The sequence below is a fragment of the Schistocerca cancellata genome, chromosome 1, assembly GCF_023864275.1.
Source record: "Schistocerca cancellata isolate TAMUIC-IGC-003103 chromosome 1, iqSchCanc2.1, whole genome shotgun sequence".
NCBI classification, from domain to species: domain Eukaryota; kingdom Metazoa; phylum Arthropoda; class Insecta; order Orthoptera; family Acrididae; genus Schistocerca; species Schistocerca cancellata.
In genome coordinates, this window is record NC_064626.1 from 305,984,708 (window position 1) to 306,006,003 (window position 21,296).

The following is a 21,296-nucleotide window of genomic DNA, read 5'->3' on the forward strand; positions in this document are numbered from 1 at the left end:
TTATGGATTAGTGTACCCTTTCTTGTCTTATGGAATAGTACTGTGGATGGGACATGCCAAACTAATATGAAAATGGTTTTCATACTGCAGAAGCGAGCCTTCAGGATCATAGCAAAAGTAAAACCAGGAACTTTTTGCAAACTCCTGTTCATTACACACAATATTCTTACAGTTTATGCCATGTACACACTAGAAACTGTAATGCTAATGAATGAAGACACTAAGATCACAAAAAGAAACATGGATATTCACAACTATGAAACAAGGCATAGAAAAGACTTTCATAAGCTTAACAGAACATTAACTTTAACAGTGAATAGCCCCTATGTCAAAGAAGCTGTTTTTAATAACTTGTTACCAAATGTAGTTAAGATATTAATGTGGGATACTTTTTAAAAAATGAGTCAAGCAGTGGCTTATTCAAAAATTCCCTTGCAACACGAATGTATCATGAATTATAATGTAAAAAGAAATGATGTAAACTAAAAAAAGTGTGATTGTAAAAACTTTATACTTAGTTAATAACACAAATGCATATAAAATCATGTGTTATGAGCAGTAAATTGATACTGAAATTCTAATTCTACGCTGTACAGTGTTTGCTATTTTCATATTGAATGTGTGACAGACAAGTCATTTGGTGCACTGTTAATTAAGTCTCAGTGTTTGTACACAAAATCAGATTAAAGCTAATTTAATTCACTTATTTGTTCTCACAAAGAAAATAAATTAAGAGATGTTAAACACCTAGAGACCCCAGTGGACTAATTTATGATGCTGTTACAGTGATTAAATATAAACATGTAACACACACAATGGGGATTTTTTTTATGAGCATTTTGTTTGCTCCATGTCAGTGGCAATCATCACTGGGTCTGCAACAGCATTGGAGATGATTGCACACTTTCTATTAGAAACAATTCAAAAGTAGTATATCAGTGTGATTCATGAATCAGTAGACAGGTGTACCATATCCAATAAATATTCCTTCATTGAAAGAATGTACCAGTAATTTGTTACATCAGCAGTAAATATAAAAAAAAAACATAGCAGCCTCCTGATGGTTCACTATGATATTAGTGTCCTTAAAACATTATGAGAGGTGACAGAAGTTATATAAAACAGGTTATGCTCAATAGCTTCGTACAATGAGAAAATAATGTAAGTGTTGTTGTGCTCCATGATATAGTAAACTGTATCTGCTTCTTTTTGTGTGCAGCATTGGTGATGAAGCTTGCTAACAATGTACAAAAGTTGTTTTATCAAAATCTTCTGTAGAAGCGGTGTGTTTCACAGTAGCGAAGATGAACAAGTCCTCATAGCTCTTAAGTTATGCACTTTGGGACCCCTTTCTTCTTGTTTTGGTCCATTCTACCACCTATTAAAATATGGAAAGCAAAGTGCTTGCAGTAGAAGAGATTTGTTTCACAGTATCAAAGATGAAGAAATGCTTTAAGTTCCATGTTTTATGAACAGGGTTCAAATGCATTGTAAGTGTAATCAATTCTCATTCCGTGAATTTAAAAATTTTCCCGGCGAATTGACTGTTCAAACAAATTTCGGGCTTGCAGCCGGTCGTCGTTCAATACTGCGCACGATATTTCAACTGGGCACCTGCCAGTCATCTTCAGATGAGCCGTCGCAGACTGGCGAAAATGTTGTCCGTTCTGCAATATATAGCATACTGTAACTATTCTGCGCATGCGTCAAAAACTTGATAGCTGAACCACACTGCCCGCCGGCAGCACCCTCGCTGGTGGAATAGCGGAACTCAGTCGCCCTCTGCGTTGCTGTTTGCCACGGCGGTCGACGCAATCTGTCGTCTTCGATTTGAGCAAATCGTGGAGATGATGGGATTCCATGCACTGTTCAGCTGGTAGCCGCTGTCACGGTTTAATAGATTTTCCGCCAGTCGTATTTCTACGGATTCTTTAATAATGGAGTCCCAGAAAGACGTTGCTGTGGACAAAAGCGTCTTAGCAATGTAGACCTTCTAGTAAGTTTTGATGTGGTCTCACTTTTTACAAAAGTTCCTCTTGCAGATTCTTTGACACTGATTGGTAACATGTTTCCTGTTGATATCACTGCTTTGTTCAGGCATGCTCTTTCTTCAACTTATTTTATGTTTAATCAAGAATATTTTGAACAGACTGACGGTGTCGCCATGGGTAGTCCCCTGTCTCCTTTGGTGGTCAACCTTTTTATGGAGGATTTTGAAGAGAGAGCACTTGAATCAGCTGCCCTGAAGCCAACAGTTTTTTGGCAGTATGTGGATGACACTTTCATAGTGTGGCCTCAACTCCATTCATAGCAACATCCTGTTCACCGTGGAAATAGAGAAAGATGGTTGTTTGCCTTTCTTGGATGTCCTGGTTCGCAGGAAGAATGATGGTTCTCTAGGGCATTCAGTTTACCGTAAACCCACTCATACTGATTTGTACCTGCAAGCATCGAGTTGTCATCACCCATCGCAAACCATGAGTTTGCTTAAAACACTTGTTCATAGAGCTCATACTGTCTCAGATCTAGATAGCTTACCTCAAGAACTCGCCCATCTAAAGACAGTATTCAGCGAAAATGGGTATTCCATCCGGCAGATTAACAGGGCACTAACAGTTAAAACTAGGAAGCAGGAAGTGAATAAAGAGGAGAACATGCCGGAACAATCTTTAGCTTTTCTTCCTTTCGTTGGCAACACTTCTTTTAAAATAGCAAGAATCCTCCGAAAATTTCAGGTAAAAGTGGTTTTCCGCCCACCATCGAAGATTGCGGACCTTGTGGGATCAGTTAAGGACAATCTGTTACTACGAAAGGCCGGAATTTACAAGATACTGTGCCAATGTGGTATGGCTTACATAGGTCAAACCACACGCACCGTGAAAGTACGCTGCACTGAACATCAACGTTACACCCGCCTTTTGCAGCCAAGCAAGTCCGCTATTGCTGAACATTGTATTTCTACTGGACATTCAATGGAGTATGAGAAAACAATGATTTTGTCCACAGCAACGTCTTTCTGGGACTCCATTATTAAAGAATCCGTAGAAATACGACTGGCGGAAAATCTGTTAAACCGTGACAGTGGCTACCAGCTGGACAGCGCATGGAATCCCATCATCTCCACAATTTGCTCAAATCGAAGACGACAGATTGCATCGACCGCCGTGGCAAACAGCAACGCAGAGGGCGACTGAGTTCCGCTATTCCACCAGCGAGGGTGCTGCCAGCGGGCAGTGTGGTTCAACTATCAAGTTTTCGACTTATGCGCAGAATAGTTACAGTATGCTAAATATTGCGGAATGGACGACATTTTCGCCAGTCTGCGACGGCTCACCTGAAGATGACTGGCAGGTGCCCAATTGAAATATCGTGCGAAGTATTGAACGACGACCGGCTGTATTCTTTGGGATACGGGGTTTTTGGATATTTCAGACTACATAGTGTACTTCCAAGATCGCCCAAGAGACTAGAGATGCAATTCTGTAATAGTTATGGACAACCAGCATTGCTAGGCTATTGAGTGTAACAAGTTGATGCAGAAGAGTTTAGCCATCTCAAACTTAGCTAGCTTTCTAATTTTGTAATGAGGTGAAAATGTGCGGAACGTTCTGTAGCACAAAAAAAGATAGAACTGTCCATGTGTTTTGATATTTGTAGGTTGTGAATGTTTGAAAAGTTGCTTGAGGTGAGATGGCTTGTGTACCTCAACAACACAGATAGCCGTACCATAAGTGCAACCATAATGAATGGATATCAATGGAGAGGTCACACAAGCATGTGGTTCCTGAAGAGGGGCAACAGCCTTTTCAGTAGTTGCAGACAAAACAGTTTCAATGATTGAATGATCTGCCCTTGTAAAATTAGCCAACAGCTTTTCTGTGGTGGTGTGGCAAACAGTTGAAAGCAAAGGGATATAGTTAAATGATGCTGGCACCCTCTTCAGTAAAATAATCTGGAGGTAAAATGGTACTCGTTCTGATCTCTGGATGGGTACTACTCAGGAGGGAGTCGTCATCAGGAAATCAGAACTGGCATTCTACGGGTGAGAGATTGAAATGTTAGATCACTTTATGAGATAGATAGGCTAGAGTAACACAAGTTTATATGCCACCTATCTCAGCAGTTGATGAAGATATTGAAGGAAAGTACAATGCAATAAAAGAAATATTTCATATAGTTTAGGGAGGAGAAAATTCAGTTGTGATGAGGGACTAGACTTTAATGATAGTAGAAGGAAGAAAGGTAAAAATGGTAGGACAATGTGGACTGTGAGGGAGGGAGAATAAAAGAGGAAGCTGTCTGGTAGAATTTAGCATAGAGCATAATTTAATCATTGCTAATACATAGTTAGAAAACATGGAAGGAGGTTATATATTTGGAGACACACAAAGGTTTCAATCAGATTACATTATAATACGACAGAGATTTTGAAACCAGATTTTAAATTACGTAACATTTCCAGCTGCAGCTGTGGATTCAGACCATAATTTATTGTTAATGAGCTGCAGATTTAAGTTGGAAAAATTGCAGAAAGAGAGGAAATTAAGGAGATGGAACCTAAAGTAGATTGACAGAAAATGCAGAATGGAAAAGGGGGAGTGCTAGGCTGTAGAAGTGTGTATAACTATGGGAAAGATAGATGCTGATATTTAAATCTTTAAATATGTCTGCTTGTGTCTGTATTATATGTGTGGATGGATATGTGTGTGTGTGTGTGTGTGCGAGTGTATACCCGTCCTTTTTTCCCCCTAAGGTAAGTCTTTCCGCTCCCGGTACTGGAATGACTCCTTACCCTCTCCCTTAAAACCCACATCCTTTCGTCTTTCCCTCTCCTTCCCTCTTTCCTGATGAGGCAACAGTTTGTTGCGAAAGCTTGAATTTTGTGTGTATGTTTGTGTTCGTTTTTGTGTCTGTCAACCTGCCAGCACTTTCATTTGGTAAGTCACATCATCTTTGTTTTTAGGTATATTTTTCCTTCGTGGAATGTTTCCTTCTATTATAACCATATATATATATATATATATATACACTCCTGGAAATTGAAATAAGAACACCGTGAATTCATTGTCCCAGGAAGGGGAAACTTTATTGACACATTCCTGGGGTCAGATACATCACATGATCACACTGACAGAACCACAGGCACATAGACACAGGCAACAGAGCATGCACAATGTCGGCACTAGTACAGTGTATATCCACCTTTCGCAGCAATGCAGGCTGCTATTCTCCCATGGAGACGATCGTAGAGATGCTGGATGTAGTCCTGTGGAACGGCTTGCCATGCCATTTCCACCTGGCGCCTCAGTTGGACCAGCGTTCGTGCTGGACGTGCAGACCGCGTGAGACGACGCTTCATCCAGTCCCAAACATGCTCAATGGGGGACAGATCCGGAGATCTTGCTGGCCAGGGTAGTTGACTTACACCTTCTAGAGCACGTTGGGTGGCACGGGATACATGCGGACGTGCATTGTCCTGTTGGAACAGCAAGTTCCCTTGCCGGTCTAGGAATGGTAGAACGATGGGTTCGATGACGGTTTGGATGTACCGTGCACTATTCAGTGTCCCCTCGACGATCACCAGTGGTGTACGGCCAGTGTAGGAGATCGCTCCCCACACCATGATGCCGGGTGTTGGCCCTGTGTGCCTCGGTCGTATGCAGTCCTGATTGTGGCGCTCACCTGCACGGCGCCAAACACGCATACGACCATCATTGGCACCAAGGCAGAAGCGACTCTCATCGCTGAAGACGACACGTCTCCATTCGTCCCTCCATTCACGCCTGTCGCGACACCACTGGAGGCGGGCTGCACGATGTTGGGGCGTGAGCGGAAGGCGGCCTAACGGTGTGCGGGACCGTAGCCCAGCTTCATGGAGACGGTTGCGAATGGTCCTCGCCGATACCCCAGGAGCAACAGTGTCCCTAATTTGCTGGGAAGTGTCGGTGCGGTCCCCTACGGCACTGCGTAGGATCCTACGGTCTTGGCGTGCATCCGTGCATCGCTGCGGTCCGGTCCCAGGTCGACGGGCACGTGCACCTTCCGCCGACCACTGGCGACAACATCGATGTACTGTGGAGACCTCACGCCCCACGTGTTGAGCAATTCGGCGGTACGTCCACCCGGCCTCCCGCATGCCCACTATACGCCCTCGCTCAAAGTCCGTCAACTGCACATACGGTTCACGTCCACGCTGTCGCGGCATGCTACCAGTGTTAAAGACTGCGATGGAGCTCCGTATGCCACAGCAAACTGGCTGACACTGACGGCGGCGGTGCATAAATGCTGCGCAGCTAGCGCCATTCGACGGCCAACACCGCGGTTCCTGGTGTGTCCGCTGTGCCGTGCGTGTGATCATTGCTTGTACAGCCCTCTCGCAGTGTCCGGAGCAAGTATGGTGGGTCTGACACACCGGTGTCAATGTGTACTTTTTTCCATTTCCAGGAGTGTATATATCTGTGTGTGTGTGTGTTTGTTTTTGTTTTTGTCTAATTTGGAAGAAGGCCTTTTGGCTGAATGCTTACCCTCCCTCCCTCCCCCCCCCCCCCCCCACCCCCCCCATCTGCGTCTTCTCCCTCCGCTGTACGGGATATTGGCATTATTCCGTCGTGGATTTTCCATTTTGTAAATCTGGGTGTTAGGAACTCTTTTCTGAAGGTATTTGTCCAGAGTGTAGCCCTAGTGTGGAAGTGAAACTTGGACAAGAAGCAATTCTGACAAGAAAAGAGTAGGAGCTCATGGAATGTGGTGCTACAGAAGAATGTTGAAGATTCGATGGCTGTATTGAGTAACTAATAAGGAGGTTCTGACTTGAATTGGGGAGAAAAGAAATTTATGGTACAACTTATCTGAAAGAAGGAATCGGTTGTGGGATACATACTGTGATGTGAAGGAACCATCAGTTTGGTAATGGAGGGAAGTATGGGAGGTAAGAATTGAAGAGGAAGACCAAGGGAGAAATACAGTAAATAGGTTCAAATGGATGTAGGTTGTAGTAGTTATTCTGAGATGTGGAGGGTTGCATAAGATATACACCCCCAAAAACATATGTTTTTCATATTAGGTGCGTTGTGCTGCCACCTACTACCAGGTACTCCATATCAGTGACCTCAGTAGTCATTAGACATCGTGAGAGAGCAGAATAGGGTACTCTGTGGGACTTACGGAATTTGAACATGGTCAGGTGATTGGTTGTCACTTGTGTCATATGTCTGTATGCAAGATTTCCACACTCCTAAACATCCCTAGGTCCACTGTTTCTGATGTGATAGTGAAGTGGAAACATGAAGGGAGATGTACAGCACGAAAGCATATAGGGCGACCTTGTCTGTTGACTGACAGAGACCACTGACAGTTGAAGAGGGTCATAATGTGTAATAGGCAGACAGCTCTCCAGACCCTCCCACAGGAATTCCAATCTGCATCAGGATCCGCTGCAACTACTATGACAGTTAGGCAGGAGGTGAGAAAACTGGGATTTCATGGTCGAGCGCCTGCTCAGAAGCCACACATCACACCAGTGAATACCAAACGATGCCTCGCTTGGTGTAAGGAATGTAAACATTGGACAATTGAACAGTGTAAAAACGATGTATGGAGTGATGAATCACGGTACACAATGTGGCGATTCGATGGCAGGGTGTGAGTATGGCGAATGCCCGGTGAACATCATCTGCCAGCATGTGTTGTGCCAACAGTAAAATTTGGAGGCGGTGGTGTTATGGTGTGCTTGTGTTTTTCATGGAGGGGGCTTGCACCCCTTGTGGCACTATCACAGCATAGGCGTACGTTGATGTGTTAATCTCCTTCTTACTTCCCACTGTTGAAGAGCAATTCGGGGATGGCGATTGCATCTTACAACACTATCGAGAAACTGTTCACAATGCATTGCCTGTGCTGGAATGGTTACATGACAATAACATCCCTCTAATGGACTGGCACGCACAGAGTACTGACCTGATTCCTATAGAATACATTTGGGATGTTTTGTAATGCCGACTTCATGTCAGGCCTTACCGACCAACATCAATACCTCTCGTCAGTGCAGCACTCTCTGAAGAATGGGCTGCTATTCCCAAAGAAACTTTCCAGCACCTGATAGAAAGTATGCCTGCAGGAGTGGAAGCTGTCGTCAAGGCTAAGTGTGGGTCAACACCGTATTGAATTGCAGCATTACTGATGGAGGGCACCACGAACTTGTAAGTCATTTCTGCCAGGTGTCCAGATGCTTTCGATCACATAGTGTATTAACATAGAGAAGTGCAACAAAACAGTCAGAAGACTGAAAACCACGATAACAACATTTCACATGTTAACATAAAAGACCTTATATATGTTCTGCTTAATTTTCAAGGGATTGATCAGAGATGGAAAATATAATGCTTATTGACTGGCCTGCTTAGATTCCTTACCTTAAACTAATTAAAGATTTATACGTTATTTAGGAATAGCAACTACTTACGATACATCAAAGACCACACACACACACACACACACACACACACACACACACACACACACACACACACACGATATTTGCAATTGTCTATAATTATGTATAATATAATACTGTGAAAGGCCATAGTTACTGTGAGGAACTGTGGAAAAAGTAAAACATACACACCATGAGGTAGATTTTCAAATTATATTTTAAAATGTGAGATCTATGCTTCTCATTTTTATTGGTATCTTCATTGAAAAATTAATCTACAAAGCAGTACATATATTTTTGTACTGTGGCTAAGGAAGTTATACCAAAGTTCTTTTCCATGTGGCGTTCACTCATCAAGTGTGAAGTATATCTCCAAGAGTAGAGGCTGTCAGAAAAGTAAAGAGTGGGGCAACATCATACCGTGTGGCCATATATGAAGCAAACCTTTAAGATATCTACAATTAGAGATCAGAGTGGATATTCAGATAATTGTTATCACATGAGGCACTAATTAATTCCAACACTAAGTCATTGTAACTTCTGAATTCTCCTTGTGTTTGGTGAGAACACAAGTTGATCACTTCCTGTCATGTGTGCCTGCATTGCAGTTGCTTTCATACCCCATGATCTCCTGTGATGTTATATATATGTGACAAAACAAGCTATATGCTTCATCAGAAACTGATTTTTGTGAGCAATGATCTTAGCGATTGAGATATCCATATGTACCTCACAGTACACCTCACATTTTCACACCATCAGTACATCTCAGATATTTTCCAGGCCCCACAAAGTTTCATCTGAGTACCTTATTGGACCAGCACCTTTGGAGAAAGTATATGGTGGAGGATGGCTTAGTTGTATCTTAATGGGTATTTTGAGGATGAAATTTTCACCTTTTAATATAATGTAAGTTGTAATGAAACTTCCAAGCTCAGTCAGTGTATGCCTTATCCTTTCTTCCAGAGGTGATAATCTAGAAACATATACAGTGGAATGTCTGTGTAGTGCGAAAAGTTGGAGAGAGGCACTTGTGGATTGAAACTTTGAGCAGGGCTGTTTTTGTGCAGGACTAGGTCAGTCAGTAAAACATTTCTTACCAAAGGAAAAGATATGTGTTGGAGTTCCATGTCTAGCAGACACTTTTAATCTCTCAAGAAGTCTGTAACGGAGTAGATTTTCTGCATATCAAAGATTCATACATGTTTTAAGGCATCATCTTCAAGTTGAACAACTCTGTGGTATATTGCATTTTGATAGCTATTTTGTACACATACTGTTTGTTATTTAATCTCTTGATTGTTGATGTGTATTTATTCTCATTTTATTTCAGGCAGAGTGTGAAAATTTGAGGGCTCAGTTGGCTACTGTTACAGAAAAGTACAATGCTTTAGCATTGCGTCATATACAGTACAAAGCTAAGCGTAAAGCTCAAATAGATGAATTAAGGTAACATGATATAAAATTCTATATGTCAATAGTAAAAGTATTCTAACAACTTCCCATTAAAGTTTCATCAGTGAAATATTCATTTTTAAACTTTGTACTTGTGATGCACTGTGTTATTTATGTGTCTATTTCCATCATGAAAGAATGTTGTTACTGAACTTCAAGTATTAATATTTTCACTATGCACTACCTAAATGTAATTGTTTATTTATTTATTTCCTTCGTAGAGACAGTGGGGTTGAATTCATTAAATGGAAAACCATATGAGTTCTGACATGATTGTTGATTTGGATGTGGTTTCTGCATTGATCACTGATATCATTGCTGTTCATTTAATTCAATTCACATGTATCCCTTGTGGCAGAACGAGCCATTATTTTCTCCATTTCTTCCATTCCCTCGATGGAGTTATTCTCACATTCCGTGTGGGAGTATCTCTGGTAATCTAAGAGACTAGTAGGAGATTCATGTAAATGTGGTTATCCTGACAGAAGCATTGATCAAGGAATATTTATTTTAGCCATTATATAAATTATGTGTGCATTTGACTGCAGTAAATGTTAATATGTTTTGGTATCTCTGAGCAGAACATATAGGTCCTTGATATCTTTCTTTAATTTGATAACTTGTGGAGGACATATAAGATTCTTTAAATTTTATCTGATTATTTTTTTTACCGATACAACTGACTGATAAAAACTATGGTTAAATAATTAAAAGAAATCCCCATTTTCATTAGTATTAGAACTGCTGTTGGTTTATGTGTACAAAGACCTTATTAAATTTACTGTGGATACTTTTCATCTTTTATAAGTGAGTGTCACTATGTGGCACTATCCACTGGTCTGAATTAATCTCTGTGGATAGAACATCATGATCAGGGACATTATTTTCTAGTTCTAATTACTAAGTCCTCCCTGTTTAATCTTATAACAATGTAATCAAAGACATAACCGTACATCAGGTGCTATGCTTGCTGGTGTTAAATTGATATTTGTACAATCATAGCAGGCTAATATAACCTATACCAGTGTAACATAACCTAAGATGCTTTACATTATAGTTTTAAGAGATTTTATTCACATCTCATCTTATTAAAATGTGTTTTCCTTTATCAGGAGTTCATCCAGCTGACATTGCCATTATTCTGATGAGATAATACACCAAGACAGTGATAAAAGTGTAGTGGTAGCATGGTATCCAAAATCATAATATTCAGTCTTGAACATTATTATGGTACCATTATGTACATAGCTGTGAATATGTACTTAAGAGAGCCATTGCAGCTTAGCTGTAAAGATACTACAGTATGTAGTTGTATACTTAAAAACAAAGATGATGTGACTTACCAAATGAAAGTGCTGGCAGGTCGACAGACACACAAACGAACACAAACATACACACAAAATTCAAGCTTTCGCAACAAACTGTTGCCTCATCAGGAAAGAGGGAAGGAGAGGGAAAGACGAAAGGATGTGGGTTTTAAGGGAGAGGGTAAGGAGTCATTCCAGTCCCGGGAGTGGAAAGACTTACCTTAGGGGGAAAAAGGGACGGGTATACACTCGCGCGCACACACACACACACACACACACACGTGGATGGATATGTGTGTGTGTGTGTGCGAGTGTATACCCGTCCCCTTTTCCCCCTAAGGTAAGTCTTTCCGCTCCCGGGACTGGAATGACTCCTTACCCTCTCCCTTAAAACCCACATCCTTTCGTCTTTCCCTCTCCTTCCCTCTTTCCTGATGAGGCAACAGTTTGTTGCGAAAGCTTGAATTTTGTGTGTATGTTTGTGTTCGTTTGTGTGTCTGTCGACCTGCCAGCACTTTCATTTGGTAAGTCACATCATCTTTGTTTTTAAGTATATTTTTCCCACGTGGAATGTTTCCTTCTATTATAACAGTATGTAGTTGGATAGAAAACTTAACACCACAAATTATTTTGTAAATATAATGTAATTAGCTAGATAAAAAATCTACTCACCAAGTGGTGGCAGAACACACACATAGAAGGCTATAATTCTACAAGCTTTCAAAGCCAATGGCTCGTCCTTCCAACAGAAGGATTGAAGGGGAAGGAAGAGGAGTGAAGGAAAAATACTGGAGAGTTGTAGGAGAAGGGGTAGATTTTGAAAACGTCTCCACTGACCTGCAGTTCTGGGTGACTTTTCTGAAATCTCTACCTCTCGATTGCTTTTCCTTCACCCCTCTTCCTTCTTCTTCAACTCTTTGGTTGGAAGAAAGGCCACTGGATCCAAATGTTTGCATAATTACAACCTTCCTTTGTATGGATGTTCTGCTGCAGCTTGGTGAGTAGATTTTTTATCCATCCAATTAAATTATACTGTCAAAAATTATTTTGTAAGTACCTTAATGCGGTGGACAAACTAAAACAATGCATACTGATGTACACTGTACATAGCTATTTTTCAACTTATGCACTACATCTCTCAATACATATTTCACATAAATAAATGAATTTAATCTGGACACAACTGTCATGACCTTGGCAGCGTACTGGATCATGTGCTTGAGGCACTGTTCGTACAAGGTCAAGACTGCATAATCATCAGTGGAACATTTTCCAGATGAATTGTGCATTCTTGGATTGAATGGATGCCTACCATTGGGCAGTGCTTTGTTTTAAAGCAGTTATACATTTGCTGCTTCAGACACTTGTTATAAAGAACTATGAACCATATCACATTTCAGTGTGCACTTAGGCATTGGAAATTGGATGCAATTTCACTAAGAGAACACTTTACATGTACATATACATAATCTTACACTGATACTACTTGGTAAAATCATCTTGAGGTTCTAGAAATATAAGGTAATCAAAACTCTATGAACTGTTGACAGCATTCTCCCTTTATATTGACAAGTGATGACTTCCTGACTGCCATACTGCTGCTGGCACTATAGTTATACAGCTGTTTATGACATCATTGGTACCTAGACCACTACCATACATAGATCAGTGTATTTGATCTGCACCTTCTTCAACCTCCTTATGACTGGGTACCATTTCATACTCATCTGAGTGTCAACTTCTTCCCCATCTCTAAACCACAAAGCTGCAGAAATTCAACCTTCTTGTTCCTCAGTAATGTTCATCTCACTTTTCATTTCTGAAAATCCATGAGATGTCTACAAGCTCATTTTCTCAACACGGGTGGTTCAGTTATTGTAACTGGTATTTGTCATCTAATATAATATTGCTACTTTTTGTTCCTCAGTGTCTAATGTTTTGACAACACGAGAAGCGGTGCGAAACTGGATTGCATTCACAATTCACACCTCACTCTCATCAGTTGACGTACGTGATGTGTGTAGCCGATCCTCTTCTCTGGGTGATTAGCTACATCGATCTCCCAAAAGCTTCATCTCTAAAGACTATTGCTGGTTATAGGAATTTATTTGACTATTTCTCTACTCTTGAAATAACTGGGTACTCGCAGAATAGTTTCAGTTCGATCATGATATATTTTCAACTTTCACAGGAAACAACTTTACCATTTCTCGTACAAACATTTAAACTTCTGCAAGTCACGTTAGTCATCAACTTAGTCATCAAACATTACACTCAATTAAACACATTCATAACTGCATTGGCTTGAAAACCAAATAATTCGTGAACATCACATGTATTGTGTCTCGTACAGATCTAAGACATGAAGTAAGTTAAAAGTCTATAGTCAATTGTTCATTTTTCTTTTTTACAATAATCACATTCACTAACACAGCAAAGAACAGCACATAATTACTCTGTGTTCTTTCAGACAGCGTCTGTGGCACTAGCGACAAACACTTGTCGTCATCAGTGGATCGCCACTCTTACAGACTGCTCATAACAAACTTCCAACCTGCACACAGAAACAGGAGGCACAGTAGATACGCTTCCACTCCCCCACTTATATATAAAATATCGTGTGTTTGAGATGGTAGAAGGATGAGTGGTTCTATAATTTACACGGAAATTCTTGAAGCACTACATATCCCTCCCCTCAGCTCGAACATGCAATATTTTTGTACATAATCACCATGTACATTAATATCACGCAGGATAACACTTCATTTTTCAACAATACATTTTTTTCTATTAATAACCATCAATACTTTTGTTCTTATTACCTAGTCATTCCTTGTTTCCACTTTCTACAATTATAAAATGTGAACCTTTCAATCCATGTTGGAGTTAGCTCTTTCAGTATTTAAAATCGAGAAGACTCGAATTGTTCTGTTTTCTGCTCTTTTTCCAATCGTAAATTCCAGGTGTGTATGACCCATGAGTAATCTACTGTTTGTTCCTACTTTCCGTACTACCTATTCTAAGTATGTACTTATTTATTGCTTATTGTAGTTTTGTGGAACTCTGGGTAAAATAAAAGTGTTCTCTCTCTTTTTGACACTTGTAAACATAAAACGTAGTAAGACTGGTGATGCATAGAATTCAAACTTACCAGTCTAATTCCTATAGAACATGTGACTTCTGTCACGATACTGTCCTTTTCCCCTTTACAAACAGTATCTATACCTCACATATGGGTTGACCCTATGAGTGCAGTCTCTCTTTCCGTTTTGGTAGGTACACACCTCATAATTCCTATTCTCCTATGGTACAGGTCAATCCCCTTCGTGGTGCCCCTGTCCACACAGTATAGGTCAGCCTTTCTTAGTTCTGCCTATCTGCCTTTTATATTAAATATATGCTGAATGTGCCCCCCTTATCCTTACTCAGTGGGCCTCATGGTTCATTGCCCTAGTATACATCTTTATGTACATTATCATTAAATATTCTCTGGTAAAGTTACACATCTATTTTACACCTCAATTCCACTTTCTAATACTCCACCTAATTCCCTTGAGTCCTCTTCCATCCACTTTCTAATACTCTATCTAATACCCTTGAGTCCTCTTCCACTCCTCACTTCTACCACATAAGCAGACACTATGTCTACACATACTGTTTGACTTATAGTAGATGCTATGTCTACCTGTATTAACCAACTCATAGTAGATACTATGTCTACATATAATGATCAAGTCCCACTACTCTATAACTCACCAGAGTATTTACTATCCTGGCTTTTCTCAAATGGTTATTACGATTAACACCAATTTGACTTATCACTGTTTTATAATTATTACACCAACTCTCCTGCTCCTGTCTCTTTAGGCACATGAATTGATTTCTACCCTTCTTTCTTTATATACATGTATTTATATATATGTAAAAACAAAGATGATGTGACTCACCAAACGAAAGCGCTGGCAGGTCAATAGACACACAAACAAACACAAACATACACACAAAATTCAAGCTTTCGCAACCAACGGTTGCTTCATCAGGAAAGAGGGAAGGAGAGGGAAAGACGAAAGGATGTGGGTTTTAAGGGAGAGAGTAAGGAGTCATTCCAATCCCTGGAGTGGAAAGACTTACCTTAGGGGGAAAAAAGGACAGGTATACACTCGCACACACACCCCTATCCAACTGCACATACACAGGCACAAGCAGACATTTGTAAAGGCAAAGAGTTTCGGCAGAGATGTCAGTCAAGGCAGAAGTACAGAGGCAAAGATGTTGTTGAAAGACAGGTGAGGTATTAGTGGCGGCAACTTGAAATTAGTGAAGGTTGAGGCCTGGCGGATAACGAGAAGAGAGGATATACTGAAGGGCAAGTTCCCATCTCCTGAGTTCTGACAGGTTGGTGTTAGTGGAAAGTATCCAGATAACCCGGACGCCAGACAGTGTAACACTGTGCCAAGATGTGCTGGCCGTGCACCAAGGCATGTTTAGCCCAGGGTGATCCTCATTACCAACAAACACTGTCTGCCTGTGTCCATTCATGCGAATGGACTGTTTGTTGCTGGTCATTCCCACATAGAAAGCTTCACAGTGTAGGCAGGTCAGTTGGTAAATCACATGGCTGCTTTCACACGTTGCTGTGCCTTTGATCGTGTACACTTTCCGGGTTACAGGACTGGAGTAGGTGGTGGTGGGAGGGTGCATGGGACAGGTTTTACACCGGGGGGCGGTTACAAGGGTAGGAGCCAGGGAAGGTGGTTTGGGGATTTCGTAGGGATGAACTAAGAGGTTACGAAGGTTAGATGGACGGCGGAAAGACACCCTTGGTGGAGTGGGGAGGATTTCAAGAAGGATGGATCTCATTTCAGGGCAGGATTTGAGGAAGCCTTATCCCTGCTGGAGAGACACATTCAGAGTCTGATCCAGTCCCGGAAAGTATCCTGTCACAAGTGGGGCACTTTTGTGGTTCTTCTGTGGGAGGTTCTGAGTTTGATGGGATGAGGAAGTGGCTCTGGTTATTTGCTTCTGTACCAGGTCGGGAGGGTAGTTGCGGAATGCGAAAGCTGTTCTCAGGTTGTTGGTGTAATGGTTCAGGGATTCCGGACTGGAGGAGATTCGTTTGCCACGAAGACCTAGGCTGTAGGGAAGGGCTGTTTGATGTGGAATGGGTGGCAGCTGTCATAATGGAGGTACTGTTGCTTGTTGCTGGGTTTGCTTCAGGTTTCTAATTTGTAATTTTCATGTTTGTGTCTAAGTGCATCTTTGTGTGTATGTTGATGTGTGTTTGTGCAGCCTGATTCTTTGGCCTACCTATAAGAAATAAGCTGTAGGTTATTGGAAACCATGGAAAATAAGAAGGACCTCTGTGATAGAAGTAGTTGAATATGGAAAGAGGGAAAGATAGATAGGTACTCAAATGAGAAGTAAGAAAGGAAAAAATAGAAATGGTTGCTAAGATTGAAGAAGTGAAAGAATATAGCCCAAAGACAGGAACCCCTTCCCGCCCCCCTTCCCCAGGATCCCCACCTCGCCGGTACTTGAGTGAGAAGCTGGAGGAGGTATGGTGTTAATCATCTCCTACATATTGGACATTCTCACCTTCACCCCTGAGGCCCCCGAAGAAAATCTTTGCAACACCTACGGGCAGCAAATGGTGAAGAATCAGTCACACTTGTTTGCGAGGGTCGTTTGGAAAGTGTGGTGTACATTCTGTGTTAGCAGAGATTTGTCTCATATTGGTGTGGTTCCTGTTGATTCTCTCAGTAGGTGGGACTATACCAGGCACGGCCTACATCTCAACAGGAAAGGGAAGGGGAAACTGGCTGGGGTAATAGCAGGAAATTTAAGGGCAGGAGGCACTGCCATGAATGGTAAAATACCAGTGGTTATATGTGTTGGAGCAGCACCTTTTTTAGGATAGGTAAGACAGAAAGATGTCAAGTTCTATGAGAGGTCAGGATTGAAACAAATCTTCAGTTTAGGAAAGAAATTAAACAGCACAATTCTAGCACATTGGATCACCAATCACAGCTGTCAATTATAAATTTTCACCAATCACCAGAAATTTTATCTCCACCAAGTTGTATCTCAGTCCTAGGTAATTGCATTGATGAATTAAAGTCACCCAACCCAGTTGACATAATCTGCCTCTCTGAACACCATGTGACCACTGGTATAGCAACTAGGCCTAAACACAATGAGAAACTCAGACAGGAGAGTACTGCAAATGTTAGAATAAGGAAAGGTTCACATAAAAGTATAACTAAAAATAATGTAAGTATATTTCATCAAAATATTGGGAGTTTAAAGAATAAAATAGATGAGCTTCTGGTTTGTTTAGAAGATTTAGAAGCTGAGGATGAAATAGATATACTATGCCTGTCTGAGCATCACATTGTTACTGATATGGATAAGGTAAATGTAAGTGGATATAAGCTCTCTGCACATGTAATGAGAGAAAATATGGAGAAAGGAGGAGTTGCCATATATGTCAAAAGTTATCATTGTGCAAAAAGTATAGAAACAAAAAAGTTTTGTGTAGAGAAACATATAGAAGCATGTGCCTGTGAGCTTAAATCAAATAAAGGCACATTTATAATTGTAACTGTATATAGATCCCCATCAGGAAATTTTAATCTATTTCTGAAAAATTTGGACTCCTTGTTGTGCTATCTGTCAGACAGGGGGAAGCAAATTATTATTTGTGGGGACTTCAATGTAGATTCTCTGAAAGAGGGTAATAGGAAAAATGACCTTGAAGTATTACTTGGTTCTTTCAATTTGACACCCGTTATTGATTTTCCTACTCGGGTGGTAAAGGATAGCAGCTCACTGATATATAACTTCTTTATAGACCAAGATAAGTTAAACCAGATAAATGCTCAGCCTGTTGAGAATGGTCTTTCTGATCATGGTGCACAGCTAGTTACAATATATGACATAGCTCCATTCAGCAATACTAAACAGTCCTCCCAAGTAGTACGTTCAGTCAACGATTTAACAATTGCAAATTTCAGGGAAAGCCTACAGCATTTAGACTGGGATGAGGTGTACCGTGAACCTGATGCCAATTTAAATTACAATTTATTTCATGACATTTTTGTAAATGCATTTGAAAACTGCTTCCCCAAGAAAATAGTTAAATATACTCGTAAGAAACCTTGTAACAAACCATGGCTTACTAAGGGTATAAAAATATCTTGTAACCGGAAAAGGGAAATGTATCTGACAGCAAGAAAGAGTAGTGACCCAGAAACTATCAAACATTATAAAAACTACTGTGTTATAATAAGGAAAGTTATTAAAAAATCCAGAAGTATGTGTATCATGTCTGAAATCAGCAACTCTGATAATAAAATTAAAACAATTTGGAATATTATTAAAAGAGAAACAGGTCAACCAAGAGCACAGGAAGACAGTATTACAATCAAATTGAATGAAAACTTTACGAACAAAAAGTCAGAAGTTGAAAATATTTTTAATAATCATTTTCTAAATGTTGTGGATATAGTAGGATCCAGGTGTTCATTAGAAGATGCTAGGCTGTTAATGGAAGAGGCCATACCTATGCAATTTGATACAATTGAAATCTCACCCACTTCTCCCTCTGAAATTAGGAAAATAATAAACTTGCTTAAAAGCAAAAACTCACATGGAATTGATGGCATTTCCAGCAAAATACTAAAAGCTTGTTCTCAACAGATAAGTAAGATTCTCAGCCACCTGTGTAATAGCTCTCTGGGACAGGGCATTTTCCCTGATAGACTGAAATATGCTTTTGTTATACGTTTGCATAAAAAGGGGGATAGATCTGATGTCAACAATTACCGTCCAATCTCCCTTCTAACAGCTTTATCCAAAATTTTTGAGAAAGTAATGTATTCAAGAGTAGCTTCACATATCTGTAACAATGAAGTACTAACAAAATGTCAGTTTGGTTTCAGAAAGGTTTTTCAACAGAGAATGCCATATATGCTTTCACCAATCAAATTTTGAATGATCTGAATAACCGAACACCACCCATTGGGATTTTTTGCGATCTCTCAAAGGCTTTTGATTGTGTAAATCATGAAATTCTGCTAGACAAGCTCAAGTATTGTGGCATGAGTGGGACAGTGCACAAATGGTTTAATTCGTACCTAACTGGAAGAGTTCAGAAAGTTGAAATAAGTAGTTCTCATACTATGCAAAGATCAGCACATTCCTCAAACTGGGGAACTATCAAGAATGGGGCTCCACAAGGGTCAGTCTTGGGTCCTTTGTTGTTCTTAATATATATTAATGACTTGCCATTCTATATTCATGAAGAGGCAAAGTTAATTCTCTTTGCTGATGATACAAGTATAGTAATCACACCTGACAAACAAGAATTAACTGATGAAATTGTCAATACTGTCTTTCAGAAAATTACTAAGTGGTTCCTTGTAAACGGACTCTCACTGAATTTTGATAAGACACAGTACATACAGTTCCGTACAGTGAATGGTATGACGCCATTAATAAATATAGACCTTAATCACAAGCATATAGCTAAGGTAGAATATTCCAAATTTTTAGGTGTGTCCATTGATGAGAGATTAAATTGGAAGAAACACATTGATGATCTGCTGAAACATTTGAGTTCAGCTACTTATGCAATAAGGGTCATTGCAAATTTTGGTGATAAACATCTTAGTAAATTAGCTTACTACGCCTATTTTCACTCGTTGCTTTCATATGGCATCATATTTGGGGGTAATTCATCACTGAGGAATAAAGTATTTATTGCACAAAAGCGTGTAATCAGAATAATAGCTGGAGTCCACCCAAGATCATCCTGCAGACATTTATTTAAGGATCTAGGGATATTCACAGTAGCTTCTCAGTATATATACTCTCTTATGAAATTTGTTGTTAACAGCCAAACCCAATTCAAAAGTAATAGCAGTGTGCATAACTACAATACTAGGAGAAAGGATGATCTTCACTATTCAAGATTAAATCTAACTTTGGCACAGAAAGGGGTGAATTATACTGGCACTAAAGTCTTTGGTCACTTACTAAATAGTATCAAAAGTCTGACAGATAACCAACAAGTATTTAAGAAGAAATTAAAAGAATTTCTGAATGACAACACCTTCTACTCCATAGAGGAATTTTTAGATATAAATTAAAAAAAAATATATATATATATATTAAAAAAATAAAAATAAAAAAACACAAAAAATGAAAAAGTTGTTATATTAACTTAAGTATATTGTTAAATTAACTTAATTATGTCATGTATTGGAAAATTTGACTCGTTCCACATCATCACGAAATATCGTGTGGTTCCTGAAGAGGGGCAGCAGCCTTTTCAGTAGTTGCAAGGGCAACAGTCTGGATGATTGACTGATCTGGCCTTGTAACAATAACCAAAACGGCCTTGCTGTGCTGGTACTGCGAACGGCTGAAAGCAAGGGGAAACTACGGCCGTAATTTTTCCCGAGGGCATGCAGCTTTACTGTATGATAAAATGATGATGGCATCCTCTTGGGTAAAATATTCCGGAGGTAAAATAGTCCCCATTCGGATCTCCGGGCGGGGACTACTCAAGAGGATGTCGTTATCAGGAGAAAGAAAACTGGCGTTCTACGGATCGGAGTGTGGAATGTCAGATCCCTTAATCGGGCAGGTAGGTTAGAAAATTTAAAAAGGGAAATGGATAGGTTAAAGTTAGATATAGTGGGAATTAGTGAAGTTCGGTGGCAGGAGGAACAAGACTTCTGGTCAGGTGACTACAGGGTTATAAACACAAAGTCAAATAGGGGTAATTCAGGAGTAGGTTTAATAATGAATAGGAAAATAGGAATGCGGGTAAGCTACTACAAACAGCATAGTGAACGCATTATTGTGGCCAAGATAGATACGAAACCCACACCTACTACAGTAGTAAAAGTTTATATGTCAACTAGCTCTGCAGATGACGAAGAAATTGAAGAAATGTATGATGAAATAAAAGAAATTATTCAGATAGTGAAGGGAGATGAAAATTTAATAGTGATGGGTGACTGGAATTCGAGTGTAGCAAAAGGGAGAGAAGGAAACGTGGTAGGTGAATATGGATTGGGGCTAAGAAATGAAAGAGG

At 40.1% G+C, this 21,296-nt stretch overlaps 1 protein-coding gene across 1 annotated transcript in view; it reads left to right on the top strand.

Moving 5' to 3' along the window:
- Nucleotides 1–21,296, top strand: part of LOC126172641 (MAP7 domain-containing protein 1-like) — a 275,245-nt gene that overhangs the window by 230,170 nt on the left and 23,779 nt on the right. The window contains exon 10 of the mRNA XM_049920898.1: nt 9,765–9,880. Coding sequence (XP_049776855.1) covers nt 9,765–9,880 — 116 coding nt within the window. The remainder of the gene's footprint in view (nt 1–9,764; nt 9,881–21,296) is intronic.